At 40.6% G+C, this 20057-nt stretch overlaps 1 protein-coding gene across 1 annotated transcript in view; it reads right to left on the reverse strand.

The window, feature by feature from the left end:
- The window catches only part of LRP1B (LDL receptor related protein 1B), a 754577-nt gene that overhangs the window by 401656 nt on the left and 332864 nt on the right, over positions 1-20057 (reverse strand). The window contains 1 exon segment of the mRNA XM_033164188.1: positions 17933-18070. Within this exon segment, the coding sequence (XP_033020079.1) occupies positions 17933-18070 (138 nt within the window).

A 20057-nucleotide genomic window follows, 5' to 3' on the forward strand; every position in this document is an offset into this window, starting at 1 on the left:
AACCAGCCAGGTGAGAGGGAGAAAAGCTACCCTCTCTATTTTCTCTATGTCCAACTCTTTAGACATGTGAATAGGGTGCTTAATAGACCCAGCTACAGCCATTAATTTAACAAAGAAACTGGCTTGTCTAGTTCAGCAGTTCCCTCTACTGCAGACTGCAGCTTTACAGATTCAAAACCAGTGGTTTTAGTTGGGACACACCATCATGATGACTGGAGCTGATGGAGTTGAACACTTTATGAAGGGTCAGTTTTTTTCCAACATTGATGTAGATGGAAAGCCAGGACAGAAATTAACTTGAATAAATGCAGAAAGAAAATTAAGGTGCATCCAACTGCATGCTTTATTTTATGAACCAGCAGCAAACCAATGGACACAGATGGCAAAATTTATATTGCTAACCCTACAGATGAAAGCTTAAAATGTTACTTTCCCCTTGTATCCCTATATATATTATGCAGGATTTCCCAAATGAATGCTTCTTATAATCTGGTGAATTTACCCTTTCAAATTAGCTGCATGAAAGCCACTTGAGAATAGCTTCAGGGGTTGTCAGTAAGAGGTCCCTGAAAATCAGCTTCATCTGCAGGAACCAATTTCAGGAGATAACAGTGCAATCATATGCATGTTTAGTTGCATATACAACTGTATGCAATAGAATTTATTCCTAGATAAATGATTTAAGATTGTAGGCTAAATCTAACTCCACTATCATTAGCTACACAAGCTAAAATTTCTTTGCACATTCCCTCCCTTCTTCTCCCTTCCTAACTTTGTGTACAATCTACAAAATTTACTCAAATTCTTTATCATGGGGTCTCACTAATAATCTTCATTATCACTTTTACAGATTATTTTCACACTAGATTTTGTCCTTGTGTGGCAAGGAAAGATAATAGTGAATCATTTTCTTCTCTCTCTCTCTCTCTCTCTCTCTCTCTCTCTCTCTCTCTCTGTGTGTGTGTGTGTGTGTGTGTGTGTGTAAAACAGGTAAGAAGATTGATATTTTAGACATCGTAATTCATTCTGGAAGTTATTTCAGCATTAGTTATGATACTTATCTTCAGAGTGAAAGTACAGAGGCCACTGAAAACATTAAGCACTGAAATGTCTTCATGCTTGTTAGTCAATACCTCTGATTAAACTGGTCTGTCAGAATCTGCACTTTTAAATATGAAGAAATTGCTATATGGATGTACTCCAATTAGCTCCCTGTGACCCTGGAGATGTTTCTTTGCCTCCAACTCTTACTAGCCCCAGTCATTACAGCAAATGGTCAGGCAAGATGGGAGCTGTAATCAAATATATTTGGAGACCCATGAATTTGCCATCCTGGTTTTTTGTGAAGCATAGAGGGGGGCACATACTGTCTTGAGAAGACTAAATTGAGATTAGATCTAGCTCCTCAAAGCAGTTGTTTGCTTTATGTGGTTTCCTTATTTACTTTCACTTAAAATAAATAAAACAAATACATTTATTTATATATACATCTATATATATAAAAACGTTCAAGATGGGTTGTTTGGTGTAGCTGCAATGCTCCATAACCGCTTGACCGATTCTCTTTGAATTTGGACACAACATTCCATGGGTATATGGGAGTGATCTTGTGTACCTGGATTGCAAATATACCACACCTTTCATAGGTAGAAATATGATTTTACATCAAAAAAATTACCCCCTCCAGTGGACATTTGAAGGTATAGCACAGTGCACCCGTTTCTAGCCCCTCCTCCTCTTTTTCGACCGGCACTGCCAGCAGAGCCAATACAAAGACAGATCGTCCTAAGACATTCCCTGACCCGCCCAAACCTGCAAACCGCCAGCCGCTATTTCCGAACTTGCGTTGCCCACGCGCAGAGCCGAGGTGGGCAAACCGCAAACCGGTAAGCCCCCGTCCACAAGTTGCTGCCTACCCTCGCCCACCTCCACAGACAGCGACTTTTACACAGACTGAGCTTATTCCCTCTCCACCACCCCCTGTGCAGAACCAAGGGCCGAAAGCAAAACTTTACCCCATTCCCATTTTATGCCGCTTCCTCCGCCACCTGCACACAGCCAGTCCGACAGAAAATCACGCCTTCCCAATTTCAGCACTCCGCTCACACGTATCCACAGTCTTCGAACTGAGGCGCACAAACCGCAACCCGCCGAGCCCCCCACCGCAACTTGCTGCCTCCCCTCGCCCACCTCCACAGTCAGCGACTTTCTAAAAACGTAAACACCGCCTGTAAAGAGCAAAGGTGGAGAAAAGAGCCACGGACACAATTTCCTCCCTCAACTCCCCCACTTCCACAGACAACGCGACCGACAAAAAAAAAACAAAACCTTTGCCTGGGTCCCTATTTCTTCCACTTCCTAGCCGCACCCGCCATTTCCTCCCTCACCTTGCCCACCTCCACAACCAAGACGGCGAAAAACAATACTTCACCCAAGTCCAGATTTCGGCCGCTTCCTCCGCCGCCTGCACAGAGCCACTCCACCACAAAAACACGCCCCCCCAATTGGCACACTCACCTCACACACATCCTCTTTCTATACAAACAAATCTGCCGCCCTCCAAAAGACATCAAAAACGTCCAAACAAAACATCAAGACAATAATAAAAAAACACCTCCTAACTGGACAAACACAAAAACTACACATCACAACAGACTGCACACATCCTACACTTCAGCAAAATAAGGTATGAAAACCACACATTTCCTCTTTTCCACTATACTTCCTTTTCCTATCCAACTTATTCGCCACAGCAATGCGTGGCCAGGTCAGCTAGTTTATACATAAATTCAAAGTGGCTTACAGGTTACTAAAACTGACTGAAACAACTAACAAAAATAATAAAAATCTAAATTATTAAAAAAACAAAAAACAGTAGTCTTATAGGAGTGGAGAGGGTATGGCTTGTTTGTAATCTGTTGGACCCACCCAACTCTCAAGTTTAAATTGGGATTCTGTAGTACGAGGAACTGCTGAAGGAGTCTCGTTGTAAAGTTAATGCCCTAGCCAAGTCTGTTAAGCATCTTTTTACATGGCTAAAGAGTTGGCCAAGCACTTTTGTTGCCATAGTAACAACTACCTAGTGATGCTTCTATTACCTGGCTGGAGGCCACGACATGCTAGCAAGTATGAGAACAATTGCTCAGGCACCAGACATGCTTGATCTCATCAGTAGCTGAGAACTGTAAAGACGCAAAGGCTAAGCTTGCTCTATATGCTAAAGCCAGAGCTATGATTTTTTTGTGGGGAGCAGGACCTCTACAACCAACCTAATAGATGAACAATATATTTTGGGGTGTCAATACCCTTCTATCCTATGCTCAGCCTGTATATGTGTGTAAATAAAAGTATGTAGCACAAAGAAGTCTCTGGAACCTTCATTCCTGGAAAACCAAACCCGGGATATGTGCAGATCCCCCTTGGAGACTGGGATGCACACAACAGCACTATATCATACGAGCATAGGTTGAAACAAAATTAAAAGCAGAGAGATAAAACATTAAGCCACCTGAAAAGCTTGGGAGAATAGAAGGAGCTTAGAATCATGCCTGAAGCTTAAAAGAGAGGAAGTGAAGCAAACCTCTCTAAGGAGAGAGTTCCATATTTTGGGTGCTGCAAGAGAAAAGGCCCAATTCCCTTCTGAGAATAGTGGAACACACAGAGAGGCATTTATCTTTTTCTTTATAAAAATTTCTACACTGTTCTTCAAGCAAGTTTCCTGGGCAGCTGTCCAACACACACACATACACAAATTGCATTGCGTTTTATGAACCCAAGCTGTATACATGCTCCTAAAATCTACAGCAAGAAAAAATATTCACAATTAAATTTTGGACCACATCAATGTGTCTATTTTAACATCAAAGGAATTGAAAAGAAAACTGCCACTTTCATAATGTCATTATACAAATCTGTAGTGTGACTGCATTTGGAAAAATGTGTACGGTTCTGGTCACCTCACCTCAAAGAGGATAGTATAGAGTTGAAAAAGGTTCAGAGAAGGGTAACAAAAATGATCAAGGGCATGTGCCAACTCCTCTATATGGGAAAGGTTTCAGCATTTGGGACTTTTTAGTTCAAAGAAGATGTGATTAGGAGGTGACATGATAAAATTAATAAAATTATGCATGACATGTATAAAGTGGATAGAGAAAAAGGTTTTGCGTGGACAGGCGGAGTCCCCCAAACCCCAGGCGACCCCTGAGTGGAATAATGACACAAGACAACGTGCTATGGGATTAAAATTGGCCACAACTTTATTAAGATTCAGATGTAGGGAGACCTTGGCTCAGGCATTGGGCATTTATCCTTCCCAGCCCCCAGCCAGGGATCTGGGAAACTTCAGGGTTATCCAGAATGTGGGGGGATTGGGATGGCTCTGGAGAACATATGTTCAAGCAGAGAGCCCGCCCCCCATTCGCCGTCACTGGAGGGCAATGAAAACCTCTCGGAGTATGGTCAATGCCTCCCCCCTAGACCCCTTTAACGGGGAACCCTGGTATCGCCGCTGCACTGGGGGCGTGGGGTCACTGCCCCCCCATTTAGGAAGATGACTAAAGGCCTGAAACCGCCAAAGTTGTGGTGTTTTGCTACAGGAAAGGCAAAACCTGCCAGTGCAGGGAAATTCCTTTCCGGCCCTTCAACAGCAGCCTTGACATAGCAGCACCTGCGTACATGTGGAGAAGAGGTTAACCTGCAAAATTAAGAGTTGAGGGAGTGGAGGGTGGGAGAAGCTCTGGAGCCCAACTGCCATTTCCCAGGTATGCTACACCTTCAATTGTGTGGGCTGGGTGGTCCCTCCCCTTACCTGGCCGATCCCCTTGGCAACGCTTCCCCCAGGCGGTATTGGACACTGGCTGAGGTAGGCGGAGACCACAGGTATCCAGCCTGGGGCAGGGGCCACTCTGGGATACAAGGGGGCTGTGCGCAACCACCCAAGAGCTGCTCCCCATTTAATGTGGGGAACGGTCATTCTCCTCTCATTACCCTAGGGACTAATCTACACTGGTCAGTTAAAGCATTAAGAATGTGTTATAAAAAATTGACACCAGAGGGCGCTGTAGAGAAGTGACTAGTCATCAATGTAAAATTGTATTGAGAGCTTTACTACTTTTTTCCAGTGTTTTCCAGATCCGTGTAGATCCAGCCTAGAACTCATGGACATCCAATGAAGCTGAATGTTGGATGATTTAAGGTGGATAAAATAAAGTACTTCTTTGCACAGTGCATAGTTAAACTATGGGACTCACTCCTATAAGAGGCAGTGGTGGCCACCAACGTAAAAGGAAGATTAGACAAATTCTTGGAGGATAAGGCTATCAGTGGCTACTAGTCACGGTCGTGACTTCCACCCTCAATAATTAAATTCATGCCTATTTGAGATTGAGCCCTAGCACACATCCAATGATGCTACCAGGAGCATGCCAGGGCCAACAGACCTAAGCCTCTGTCCCACAGCCACCCCAAAGCTGGCATTGGAGTGGTGGAAAAGATTTTCTAGCTTTGAATGTTGTTTATTAAATTTGTATGCTGCCCTCCATTCACAGATCTCAGGGTGGCTTACAACATACACAAAAAGTTTAAATTTATGTCCATGGCTACTAAGAAATCCGTACATAGTTTTGAGCATAAACAAAGCAGCTGTGAATATCCCCCCCCCCCATCTACGCAAATTTGAGACAAGGAAAGGAAATAGGTAGAGGCAGCGGAATGTAGCAGGAGAAGTATTTTGGGTCATTAAAAGTCTAGAGGAATCAAGACCCAATTTGGAATGGGCTCGGAAAGTTCAAATCAAACCCACACATAACCAAATCAAACTTAATTCCTATAACTGAACACGACTTTTTAACTTTCTCTTTTTTGTGAATGTATTTGAAATGCCACATTATAGCTATTTCACAGATGATATTTTGGCTGGTTTTCAAGTTGTTGAATTGATGTTGCTGAATATATTTGCTTTCGGTTCTTGTGCCATTAGATCTAAGAACAAAAAAGCATATTCTTTAGCAGAGCTACATGACTTATTATGTAATCTACTAAAATCAGCACAGGACCTCAGACCACAAGAGAGTCAAGAAATCTGATTTTCCAGGGCTTTGAAAACCCCAGAAGTTATTAAGCACTTGGCAAGTCAAAACAGACCTTTTGGCTCACAATATGACTTTCTGTTAAATCTCCAGATCCATGACTTCCTTTCTCACTGACTGGAAGATAGGCTAAATCCCATTCACTCCAATATTGACACACTGGATTATGCTTGCCTATAATAAGATGTGGACAAACTCTGCCATGGATTCAATATCTCAGCAGTAAGGCTTTGGTGACCAAGGGGTCACGTCAAAGGAATGGAAAAATTTAGTTCCATCGAAGTTGTCCTACATGCAGGTATGAAGTCACATATTCATTTCTCCCACTGAATAATGACGTCTTAATAGCTTAATGCTATATGGCATTTCCTGAAATTAAAAAATAAGGCTTCCTCTCCCTCTAAGGAATACTGGCATGGTGAGAAGATTTCACTATTATTTAAATAAATACTTATTCAGAGAGGCATAAATTGACTTCAATATTGACGTGAAGATTCATCTGAAATGTTGAGGTTCAAAGTGGTAAAATTATCTGGCTGAACAAAACATCCCAAAATGTGAAGTCAAATCATTTGATACTGTTCTGTGGGAAAGGGTGTGTGTCAGACTATATGATGTTTAGAAGGATTTTGAGTCAGCATATGAATAATAGTAAAAATTTGTATGTTATAGTGACGTAGCTAAGACAGATGCCAAGGTTTGAAATGCAATGCTTTAATTTTGGTTGAAAGTGTGTAATATCATTTCCAATTGAGAGGGTTATTTGCTTCAGCTGTGTAAAATTGACTGTAGTTGTGATTAACAATTTGGAGCTAAAGTCATTTGAATTATTGAACAAGCCATTCTACAGTCTTTTATAACCACCAAATATTTAATGATTAAAATATATTACTAGGCACTGTCTTGTTTTTACATTATGTATATACACACAGAATACAGTGGACTTCTACAAGCACTGCACAGTGTGGTTATTTATTTCAGATTCATATATTTGCACTAATTTCTGTTTTAAAACTTTTCATATCTTAAAGTACAGGGCATATTTATGCATACTTGCCATACAAAAAGGGATAAACACACACAGGCATTGTACCTTGATTCCCTTTTCTATTTTTTACATTTTAGTGTGGCAATCTTTCTTCTTGTTTTCTGCATCATCTTAGAGCAGCTTTAGTGGAGGAAGATCCACAAAAACTGGGCACACTACAAAGCAGGTCTGAATAATACACACCTGAATATGTTGCGGGGAAGTACTACCTGAGACATTAGGTGAATGTCACTTTTGCTGCCACCAGAAGAAGGCCAGAGAAAGACTGATGCCTGAGGGGAAAGGGGACTTCCCAATTTTTCTGCCATTTATATTGATTTATATTAAAGAACCTTTTAATGAGGGTTTAAGTGGAGAATGCAAAATATGGTCTGAAGCTCAACATAAAAAAACTAAGATCATGGCCACTGGTCCCATCACCTCCTGGCAAATAGAAGGGGAAGAAATGGAGGCAGTGAGAGATTTTACTTTCTTGGGCTCTATGATCACTGCAGATGGTGACAGCAGTCACGAAATTAAAAGATGCCTGCTTCTTGGGAGAAAAGCAATGACAAACCTAGACAGCATCTTAAAAAGCAGAGACATCACTTTGCCGACAAAGGTCCGTATACTTAAAGCTATGGTTTTCCCAGTAGTGATGTATGGAAGTGAGAGCTGGACCATAAAGAAGGCTGATCGCCAAAGAATGGATGCTTTTGAATTCTGGTGCTGGAGGAGACTCTTGAGAGTCTCATGGACTGCAAGAAGATCAAACCTATCCATTCTTAAGGAAATCAGGCCTGAGTGCTCACTGGAAGGACAGATCCTGAAGCTGAGGCTCCAATACTTTGGCCACCTCATGAGAAGAGAAGACTCCCTGGAAAAGACCCTAATGTTGGGAAAGATTTAGGGCACAAGGAGAAGGGGAAGACAGATGACAAGATGGTTGGACAGTGTTCTCGAAGCTACCAACATGAGTCTGACCAAACTGTGGGAGGCAGTGGAAGACAGGAGTGCCTGGCGTGCTCTGGTCCATGGGGTCATGAAGAGTCGGACACAACTAAACGACTAAACAACAACAACAAATATTCTTCCAAATATATTATCCAGAGTCGCAAACACATCACTAAAACAATTGTTATTAAAAAATTATAAAAACAGTTTTAAAACAATCATGTTTTCTCAGTCAATTATTTCAGGGTTAGCAGACAAGTATCTTACAAGCCTCAAATTCCTGGGTTAGCAGCAATTCTTTTAAATTCTCCCCAAAAGTCAACATTGTGATAGACAGATGAACCTCCAACATTTCTCTGATGAAATCAGGGACATCCTATTCAATAATAATAATAATAATAATAATAATAATAATAATAATAAACTCTGCCCATCTGACTGCATTGCCTTAGCCACTCTGGCAGGCTTCCAACATATATGAAAACATAATAAAACATTAAACATGAAAAAACTTCCCTATAGAGGGCTGGCTTCAGATGTTTTCTACAGGTTATATAGTTGCCTATCTCCTTGGCTGGGGGGGGGGGGTTGTCACATAACTCCACACTCTCCAACATTTCTCTGATGAAAAGAGGGGCATCCTAAGGAAAAGCAGACATTGTTGGATCAAATCAGAAACCATGACAGCTTCTGCAAATCCGGGACTGTCCCTGGAAAATAGGGACACTTGGAGGATTTGCATTCTACAAGTGGGAACCACTAACGAAAAGACTCTGTCACTCAGCAACACTAACTAGACAACAGTGACAGCACCACCACCAAGGCCTCACCGCCAATTTCATGGTCCAAGATGGCTGATACTGGGGAAGGCACTCGTTTAGGGCTTTGTAGGCTACCACCTTGAATTGGGCCTGGTAGTTCACTGGCACGTTGCGCGGCCAGGCAAAGTCCCCCCGTACCCCGGGGCAGCCCCTGAGGGAAATAAAGACTCATGACAACGTTCTGTGGGATTAAATTGGCCACAACTTTATTAATATTTCACATGTAGGAAGACCTTGGCTCAGGCATTGGGCGTTTATCCTTCCCAGCCCCCCCAGCCGGGGTTCTGGGTACCTTCAGGGTTATCCAGCATGATTGGGAAGTGGGCTAGTCTGGAGAACATATGTTCAAGCAGATAGCCCACCCCCCCTATGTTCGCTGCCGCTGGAAGGGGAGGGCAGTGACGACCCTGGGCGTTTGGTCAATGCCTCCCCCTGAGACCCCTTTAACGGGAACCCTGTTACCGCCGCCGCAATGGGGCCGGGGGTCACCGCCCCACGCCCCCCCAATCCTGTAAATGACTAAAGGATTCCGCCCAAGGCCTGCAACCGCCAAAGTTGTGACGAATTGCTACAGGAAAGGCAAAACCTGCCAATGCTGGGAAATTCCTTTCCGGCCCTTCAACAGCGACCTTGTCATAGCAGCGCCTGCGTGGCTGTGTGGCTGTGGAAAAAGGTGGTTAAACCTGCAAAGTAAGCATCAATTGAGGGAGTGGAGGGTGGGGAAGCTCTGAATCCAACAGCCGCTTCCCAGGTATGACTCAAGTTCTATTGTGTGTACTGTATAATCCCTCCCTCTACCTTGCCAATCCCCCTGGCAACACCTCACCAGCCGGGATTGGGCAGCTGCTAGAGTAGGTGGAGTCCACAGGTATCTGCCACCGTGATTCAACGGGCCTCCCCACAACCTCGCAACATGCGCACCCCATTTGATGTGGGGAACGCTCATTGTGCTTGTCAGCCAGTTACTTGTGCTGGTCAATTACTTCCACTTTGCACAGCCACCTGACGAGAAAAGCTAAACTAAGCCAAGAAGTTAAGGGTCAGCCAGTCGGAGCACCTCAGCAACAAGAAATTTAATGAGTTGTGGAGAGAAAACATACAGCCACCCATGTTCTCTCTCTACAGCTAATATCAGCTCTAGAGAGGGGAGGAAATGTGGATTAGGATTGCAATGCAGAAGTGAAGGGTTAAATTTGTGACTCTTTGTAAATGGTTGTAAGATGCCTTAAATGTAACTTGGGGGTGGGTGGAGGCAGAACACTGGAAATGCACCTCCAGCATCACATCTATCTTAGCAATTTCAAGGATAAGACTCACAACATTTTTCTGTGCGGGTCCATGCAACCCTGATTTATAACAATTTTTATTACACATTTGAAGTTAACATAACGATTGGTCTTCTAAAATTCAGATGATGTAAACACAGGGTGCATAAATCATTTCTGAAGCCATCTGTTGTTATTTCCTTCCTCTTACTGCTAAAAGCCAAAGTAGAGAAGACCAGGCCTCCGGCCCTCCAGTACATTCCTCTTTTGAAAGTTTATTTTGTAACAGAACTTTTGCAGTATAAAGTACGAGAGTATACAGATGTATTTATAATAAGACAATTGGGGCAGAGTCTGTGTTGTTGTTAATCGAGAATTCTGTGATTCCTTCTAGCAATATTATTCTTTTTTGCCAGGTTTACATTCCTCTGGGATCTCCAGTCTGTGTTTATTCTCTTACTTCCTGGGTTGCAGTGAATCCAGCTTCACTCAGAGATGAGAGGCAACTTTTGTGAGCTAAGTTTCTGAGAGTTTTGCACTGCTTGTAATGAATTAAATTTTTAAAAGGTTTGGACACTGGCAGTTACAATCATCTTCGATACCTTCTGAACTTTGTTTAAAACCTTTGAGCCTCTTGAGGTTCTCTCTTTTCTCCCCATTAACACTTTAAAGAACACTGACCAAACTTCTGACAATCTCCCTCAGGACAAGAATAGCTTCTTCCTAACGTGCTCCTTGACAGGTCCTTTAAAGCCATTAGCTTCTTCTTTTTTTGTTTTTGTTTTTTTACTTCCTTCAAAGTCCACATGTATCTTTATTTCACCCTGAGCTTATAGCAATTTCCTCTAAACCTTTGAAGTGTGTCTTAGAAGGCAGCAGTCAATGCTGAGCCACAACAGCTAATATCAAGAATTCTATGGGTTTGTTTCTCACATTTTGGATTGTTTGCCAGAGGAATGAGAAGACAAAGGCAACTAAAGGTCTTGGCTGGGAGCCAAAGTACTGCTTCAGAAAAGAAAAATTTTGGGCTTCTATTTCTCAAACTGCAGTCCCCTGTGCTGCATAGCAAATAATGTTTGAAACTGAGTCGACTTTGTAAAGTAGTTTGTGTGATATGGTGTAGCCCAAGGTTCTTCAATACGAAGTCAAAAATCCCACTGTGAATACCTTTTGTATATGACTCCCAACATTCATATTTGAAGTGGTGTTGTGGGGAAAATAACATTATCTATATGCTGAAACTAAAATATCTAACACATCTGAACTGCCCTCTTGAGAGAAGATTCTCCCACAGTTTGGTGGAACAGTAATATAGAAGACGACACTTACGACTATTTAAACGTATGAACTCCTAGAAATGGTTTTTGCACCTGATTATAAGAAAACATTAATTCACGGGAAATAGCTTTCCTGAAACATTTTCTGCTACCACATCAGCAGAGCAAGAATTGACTTTGCTATTTGCCTTTGGCAAGCAGACATTGAAACCATGAATACACGCATGATGGAAATTGGACTCCTCTTTACTATCTCTTTGTGAATAAATGCATTTTTTTGTAAACAGCTCTAAAATAACATTGTATATTCTGTGTACATACTCTTCCTTAATATTTTCGGGTGGTTCCTACCATTTTACTACCTTACCATTTTAGGTACATTGTTCCTTCCCTCCCTGCCTTTTGCTGTCCTCTGATCTAACTTGAGATGTCTTCTTCTGTGAAGTTGAACCTCAATTTCTATGTCAAGTCAGCGCCTGCCAGCTGCACAATGCTATGTCTGGGAGCACTGTTTCAGCTGGACTGTGACTGGCTGCTTGGCTTGCAGATCCACTCCAGCACCTGCATCTAGAAGTGTGTTTGCAGGCTTTATATGTTTCGGCCATGTCCCCTGAGGGAACTATAAATGGAGGCTGGCCCCCACACTCCTGTGGCAGGGAAGTGTGGTAAAGCTAAAGTTAGGTAAAATGAGCACTCTTAGGCACATTTTTAGGTGAAGGGCATTTCTAGAGGCCAGCTGCTCTGAGTTGTGGGGTCATCAGCCTGGATATGGAACATTATCAAGGCTCACTTGCCGCATCTGTCCAGAGTTGTGGGGCCTCCCAACTCAACGTAAGGTGGGGCCAGGCTTTGGGGCTTTGCCTTGTCATCTTGCCCCTTGGAATGGGCAGGGTTTGGGTCAGCCACAGTTAAAGTCACATTAGCTTCCTGCTCTTCTCATTTCCCCTGCAGACATTATAAATAAAATGTGATCCTAGTTCATCCCATCACTTATGTCTCACATCTGTATTCCTGGCTCCAGTCAGTACACTTTTAAGAGTATATACAACAGCTCAAGATAGGAAGAGCTTCAATACAAAGCATGCGTTTTTCTTTGCATTGTGGCCACAAAACAATGGTCATTCCCAATCCATTGTGTCCAAAATAGTATTGAAACTCTTCTACTTAAGGGACTAGGAAAAAGAGTTGCTGTCTTTAAAAATAAAGAAGAATTATTTGGCTTGGCTCATCATTTCCTTATCTGCTGTGTAAGATGAATAACTAATATATTTTTCACAATACAATGCAAAAATGAGCAAGTCATTGGTATCTTATAAACAATATACGTTGTTTATCGTGCTTCTCAGACTTGTTTGCATATACTGTACATATTATTTCAGATAACCAAGCATCAAAAATCAGTTTTGAAAGACACTGAAGCTCATAATGTAAAACAATCAAACATGATAAAACCATTTTTATTCTCTGCTACCATGAAGAAAAGAATTTATGCAGTTTGCTCACCAAGAACAAAAGACAATTGCATGTATCTATAAGCTGACAGTAAAGAAATGGCAGTGCCATCACCTGTTTCATTCAGTGTTCATATGCATTACCTTTTTATGCTGCAGATACAAGCATAATGTAACCTTGCACTGAAAAGCACTCTGCCTTGTGTATGTCCCATTTAAAATGTTAATGCAATGAATTAACACAACAGTAGTATTCTCCCCACTGTAAAAAGCCATTCAATTATTTAAATATTTGATACAAAATTCTCAAGAAAATTAATCAAATCCCCTCCATCTCCCACAAGACAAAAGACCTGCATTTTTAAAAGGTACATAAGTTACAAGAATGCTTATTTAAACTTTTATAACAAGGTTTCTGCAAGCAAATTGCAGAAATACATTGGATTCAGTTTATTTTCTTTATGTATTTATTTTATTCTCATCGCCCACCCACCTTCCCTTCCTGCTGCAGATTGAGTAGTTTGACATCTTTCCTATATTTAATGGAAATGAGTAGTTACATTCAGTCCTTTGTGTAAGAAACCTAAAAATAAGTAATCAGATCATTGGGGTGGTATTCAGCTAAGGTTTACTCACATTTGTTTTATTTTACAACAGTACCTTGGGTTACAAACACTTTAGGTTACAAACACTTTGGATTACAAACTCCGCTAACCTGGAAGTAGTTGCTCCGGGTTACAAACTTTGCCCCAGAATGAGAATGGAAATTGTGCGGCGGCGGCAGCAGTGGGAGGCCCCATTAGCAAAAGCGTGCCTCAGGTTAAGAAGAGTTTTGGGTTAAGAATGGACCTCAGGAATGAATTTAGTTTGTAACCCAAGGTACCACTTTATTTATGGAATCTGTAAACCTCCCTACACCCGCAGGTCTTAGGGTGGTTCACAAGATAAAATTATAATATAAAAACACAAAATACATAATCCAAATAAAAACAAAAACAACCCAATAACACTCCCCAACACATTTTAAAAGGGTGTTGGATGTCAATCAGCCAGAGGCCTGGTTAAAGAGGAACGTTTTTCCAGGCACCTAAATGTGTTTTATCCTGTGGTATATGTGTTTATAGACCTGTGGTATATAAGTAGTAGTAACAACAACAACAATGGCACTAGGTGAACCTTCGCTAGGTAATATTCATTTCATTCATTGAAATGAATGAGTTAAGACCACTAATTTTAATAGGTCTGCTCTGAGAAGTTAGTTGACTTACTCCCACAGCATATTGTTATGGGTTTGTATGAGGCAATGATCCCCTAAAAGTCCTGGGTGCCAGCTTCTCCCCATAATTTCTGAAATTGGTAAATGTGGGGTTTGAAATCAAGCCAGCTTCCTCAGGAGCTGGACTTACGAGAAGTGTCATCCAATAACAAAGGCAAGTGATAGCACAGTCATTACACTGACATTCTGCATCATACAACAAAAGGGAAGGTTGCCAGGGTAATGGGTGTGTGATGTCACTGTAGGAAAAGAGGGTGTTCTTTTACACTGAGGTTTTTTGGCAAGGCATTCTGGGAACAAGACAGAGGAAGTAGGGAGAACTCAATGCTCTGAGAACCCGGGGGGTGGGGGCTGACACTATGAGAGGAGCAATGAGGGACGCTCTTGGGTATAATGTTCTGCACCCCCTCCATTTTAGGCCTTAGGTGTACATATGTGTAAAATGAACCATACTTCTTAAAGGCACTAGTCCCTGCTGTGCCTTGATTTCCCAAAAGAAACATAACCCTGGGTGAGTGTCCGGAACTCCCCTTACATCTTGCTACCGCTTGGCAGAGATTGATATTGGTGTGTAACAATATAGGTCAGGTTCACTGCACAAGACAGTTAACAAGAAGGGACTCCTTCAATACTTGGAAGAAGGTGTTGCCTTGAGTTTGGAAGCAAAAAATATTCCACCAACATTCTCTCTTTGATTAAAATCGTTTCTGTGTTTCTTAGTCATCACAAGCAAAGCTTGTCCTTATCACAGATATTTTCTAGCAAATCTACCACTGTAGAGGGGTATCTGAAAACAAATTAGGGCTTATACTTGTAGAGGATATTCAGTGTCAAACTGAGCAAGAAGATACATGTTTGATGTATATATTATTTCATGTCATAAAACAAAAAGATGTAAGAATAAGGCAACAGCTATCCCTTTAATGTATACCCTTTTTCATGTGTTTGATTTTAATCCATCTACTCCCTAGGTCCTACAGTAGCATTTATCTGCATGACTCTAAGCTTTTAAAGCGACAAACAAAAGCCATGATCTGTCGCTTGAATGAGCTCTTAGCTTCCTGTACCCCTTATTAAATTCGCTGCTAGGCATATCAGTTGTGAATTACTGATCAGCACTGTTTTCAATTAAGCAGTCATGCGAATCTGAATTTGGTTTGCATGGCACTTCTTTAGTACCAGTACCAGACTACATTACAAAATTTCAGTCTTCATTTCCATCTATAAATTGAAATAATACTAACATACTTTGCACGGTTTCCCCAAGAAGAAACCACAAATGGCATCCTAATAGCATAAGTTGCCATCCATAGAGGGCTGTTCAGACGTGAATCCAAATTAACAACTAACCCGTGCTTTCTCTCAAGTTACCAAGTAGTTCAAATATTTTGCAATGAAAGCTTTAAATCTGAAAAAAGAACATCAAAGCTAGGTGACCTAATCCTATATTCTCATGCACATACTGTACATGTTGTGCCAGCTGAGAACAGGTTACAGTATTAAGCTTCTTTTGTTAGGGTCAGCAGAGCACCAGACACAGTCATCAATGCAGTTGCAATACAAGTGGAGGGCAGCCCCTATTCCATGCAGCTGCACAATGCAAACAGCTTTTACTGACACTGAGGTGGAATCTACACACATATTAAAAAATGCTGTGAAAATACTTTTTTTAAAAAAAACCTCTTTGAAAAATATATTGAATTCGGCATAGCTCACTATCGCCATCTAGTGTCACATTTGTATATTGCACTTTACAACACACTTAAAATGTTTTATTTGCAGCTGTGCAGCTGAGTCCTGGGGTAGAGGAATGGCAGCACTGTGGCTGGTATAATAAATTATAGCCTGAAGGTTTTTGGAATGGGCAACAGCACAACTTTTGCAAAGGAACAAACTTTTGATGTTTTACACTGAATATTCGCTTTTGAAATGCCTCCATATTTTAATAATTTATATTTTCTTTTGCAGATACAAAAGAAGAAGAAAACCCATAAAGACCACAATAAAGAAAAGAAAGCAATCAAATCAAGAACATCATTCCATGGGCCACTACATAGTGATTCTCCCTGATTGCAGATATACATTCTGAATTTATAAATTAGGCTTTTAAACGTTTTATTTAAATTTTACGAACACTTATTTCCTTTGAAATCAGCATTCATAAAGCAATATCAGAATTTTGTCCTGAAATATATATATTACATAACGAATTGCACACTTTAAAAAAATGTGATTTCTTTAAATCAGAATAGTTGTATTGCATTTGCCAAGTACCTAACAATGGAAGCAATCAATAGAGTGACAGCCCTGTATTTTTATTCAAGTTTTACAGATTTTGAGTGCCACTCTTTTGGCAGAGAACACAATCTATAAACATTAGAATAAAATAAATAGATCTAAGGCTTGTGATGCTTCAGTATTTGTACATAAATAAGAACAGCTACCATTTTAATGAGCTGATTTATAACCTTGCAATGTTACTAATTAGGCTTATTCACTCATTTAGCAGTTTTAACAAACATATACGGGGGAAGGGATCCCAGGAGCATAATTCTTGTTGAGGGCTAAAACAAATTGCACTTTAAAAAATGGCAAATTAAATGAATTCTTTTCTTTTGACAACTGTTTGAATAGCACTTTATATCATAAAATGCTGAAGTTTTCGTAATGCCATTCTTAATAGTTAATTAAAGATTCAAATTCTCAGAAATACAAAATGATTTGGTCTACTGAACCATTTCCCACTTTGACCACCAAAACTGTGTACGGCAGAGAATAACATTAAAAGCCTTACATACTTTGTGTGTGAACATTTGAATGCCAACACGAAGCATTATCTGATATCGCACATCAATCAAATCCCTAAATGTGGAAGCAATAGTAAGCTTGCTATGGCTTTGCAATTATGACTACTACCAAACATTTGCTCAAGGTAAGCCAGATGAATATGTATATACATTAAATATGCATCTCAGGGTAGGTCAAAAGGTAGGAACTAGACGAATTATTAGTGAATACAAAGGTGGATATGGAACCACTGCTAAATTGAATCTAGTCTGGCTCTGAAGCAGGGGTACCAACTTAAATATTTGGGGCAGGTAAGCCCCACCCTGCATAATTGATCATAAGAGGTGATGCATGCACACCATTTGAATGCCCATCAACTGGGGAGGGGGGGGGCTTCAAATGTTTTATGAGGGGGTAAAGTGACGTTGGCATCTAGGAGTTGGCTCCTATGCTCTTAAGTGGGTTTAGAGAAGATGGAAGTGGGTTGATGAATGAAGGGGAGATACCAAAAGTAGCATGGATGACAAGCACACAGAGGCGAGTCAGAGAAGATGATGTTGGAAAGGCAAAGTTGGGTACACTCATTTTATTTAACTGCGGCTACAAAAGGGGTGTTCCCTAGCCATTCATATCCTGGCAATATGTCATGGCGTGTGACGACAAGGACAGTTTATAAGTGGTAGTGATACAACTGAGAGGAGGGAACTTTCAGAATTGGAATAATTTCGCACTGCCCCTCTGCCCACTTTTTACAACATTTCCTTCCAAGACAGGGGGAAGAAAGCAAAGAACAGCCCCAATCAAGCTAAAGTTCGATGAAGCTATTAGAAAGCTAAAAGGTTCTGCTAAAGAATAAAAGTGGTGAAACTTGCATTTGATGTATCCACAAGAGTAAATCTAAAAGTTAAAAATAATAAACAAGCTCAACCACTATCACCGCTAAACCCCTGAAAGTGGGATGTTTCAAACCATCATCGAACTCACTTACCCCGACAATGTACGCCTTCATCATATCCATCAGGGCAGTCATACACGCCATTGCAGAGTTGGGACAAGTGAATACATCTGTTGGTGCCAATACATTTAATATGATTCAGGGGACACTTGAATTCTGTTTCTTCAGGACCTAAAAAAAAGAATAGATACAGCCTAATTAATATGCAGTCTGATTCTGTTCAAATAAATAAAGATTAGTAAAGCAAAGAAAGTACCCTACTGTCATGTATTTGCATAATATTTCCACTTTAATGCTAGCTGCAAGCTTTTCTATGCATTTGTCTACTATGCAGCTTTTCTGTGCATTAGCAGCAGAATTATAGTCTCTTAATAAGGATTAACATAATTAAAAGAAAATCAACTGTTTAAAGAGGATTATTTTTTTAAAAAAAAATGAAGACTATGCAATTTATCATTTTTATGGCAGGTTTACTTTTCTCTAAAGATTAGGGATGCTGAAAATTATATTTAGCAACGTTAAGGACAGTGTGCAGATTGTTTTCAAATATTATTCAGTTCTTATTTTTCAATATGATTACAACACAAGCCTGCTAGTCTGTTATTTAGCAGACCTGAGGCAAGGACTTAACCATTTGTAGCAGAGAAGGGTAAAACAACCTAAACAAAAATGCATTCATTATGACATGTGGCAACATCAAGAACACCAAAATACTAATTATTACCGTGCCTTGGTAAATTAATCAGATTATGTGCCTTAAATTAGTAATTGTGGGGCACAACCCATTGGTGTGACCCATCGCAGACCCTACAAGTCCAGGGATGCCCCTGATTTAGAGAAGCTATCCTAGTTTCTTATTTGATCCTGGAATGTCACACTTTTCCTAAGGATGTCCTTATTTTCATTGGAGAAATGTTGGAGGGTAATGAGTTATCCGACCCCCAAGCCATTTGAAGGCAATCCTGTATAGGGAAGGTATTTTTAATAAATAAATAAATAATAATAATTAATGTTTTATTATGTTTTATATATGTTGGAAGCTGGCCAGAGTGGCTGGGGCAACCCGGTAAGATGTGTGGGGTAGAAATAGTAAAATTATCATTATGGAATGGGATGTCCCTATTTTCATTGGAGAAAAGTTGGAGAGTATGCCATTGTATTTCTGGGTGTGTTGCACAATTGAGAGGTTTTTTAAATGCCCTCCTCCATTTCCAGGGGCTGTTTCAGCAAGCCAACAGCGAAACATTACTGTTCTGTGGCCCCTTTAAAATTCAAGATCTCTTTCTCCCTCTATGTCTTGCTTAAATCCTGTTTGAATATATACTGCCAGTATATGCCCATCCACTATACACTTGTTAACTATTGATGTGACATTGTAGCATTTTCTGTTGTAGACAGGCAAAGTAGAAGGGGAAAGTAGGGATGGAAACGTAAAGTTAAGCCACAGATGGGTCTCAAAATACTAAATTTATAGGTGAGGCTCACATCAAAACGTTTGATGAGTGCTGCATTAAATGCTAAGTTTGTTTGAAGTCCTAGATTCAGGAAATCTAACTAGCAGCCTGAAAGCTCATTCTGGTCCCCATGGGCTTCCCATCTGGCCCCAACATAGCTCAAAATCCACAATTGTGGTTCACACAACATCTCCGATTTAAACAAAGGACTGTTTATCAGCAACTTCCAGAGGGTAGCTCTGTTAGTCTGTTGCAGCAAAAACAAAGTGCATTATGGCACCTTGAAGACTAACAAATTTGCATTTACACAACTTCAAGCACCTATGGTAGCAGCACACCGGAGCCAGATGAAATGGTAATGTGTACACAGTCCTAGTGGGTTTTCCCTAGAAAGGGTAAATTTGGATTAAACAGAGGGAAATACAACCTGGCATTTTTATGCCAACAATGTTATTGTATGCATGAGGAGCACTGAACACACAAGAAAGACCCATCTCGAAGCACCCTGAGCCAGCCAAAGATGAATAAAAGGAGGAAGAGTTTAGTTCCTCTTCACATTACATTGAAAATCAGAATAGTTCTTTTATTCTATTGACAGCAAAATAATTTGCATCAGTCTTCCACAAGATTACATTCCACTGTACTAAGTCAATTGGCTCTTATACTTCCTTCTGCTAAAATATACAGACTCTCCTATAAAGAGC

Source organism: Lacerta agilis, chromosome 1 (genome assembly GCF_009819535.1).
Source record: "Lacerta agilis isolate rLacAgi1 chromosome 1, rLacAgi1.pri, whole genome shotgun sequence".
In the NCBI taxonomy this organism is placed as follows: Eukaryota; Metazoa; Chordata; class Lepidosauria; order Squamata; family Lacertidae; genus Lacerta; species Lacerta agilis.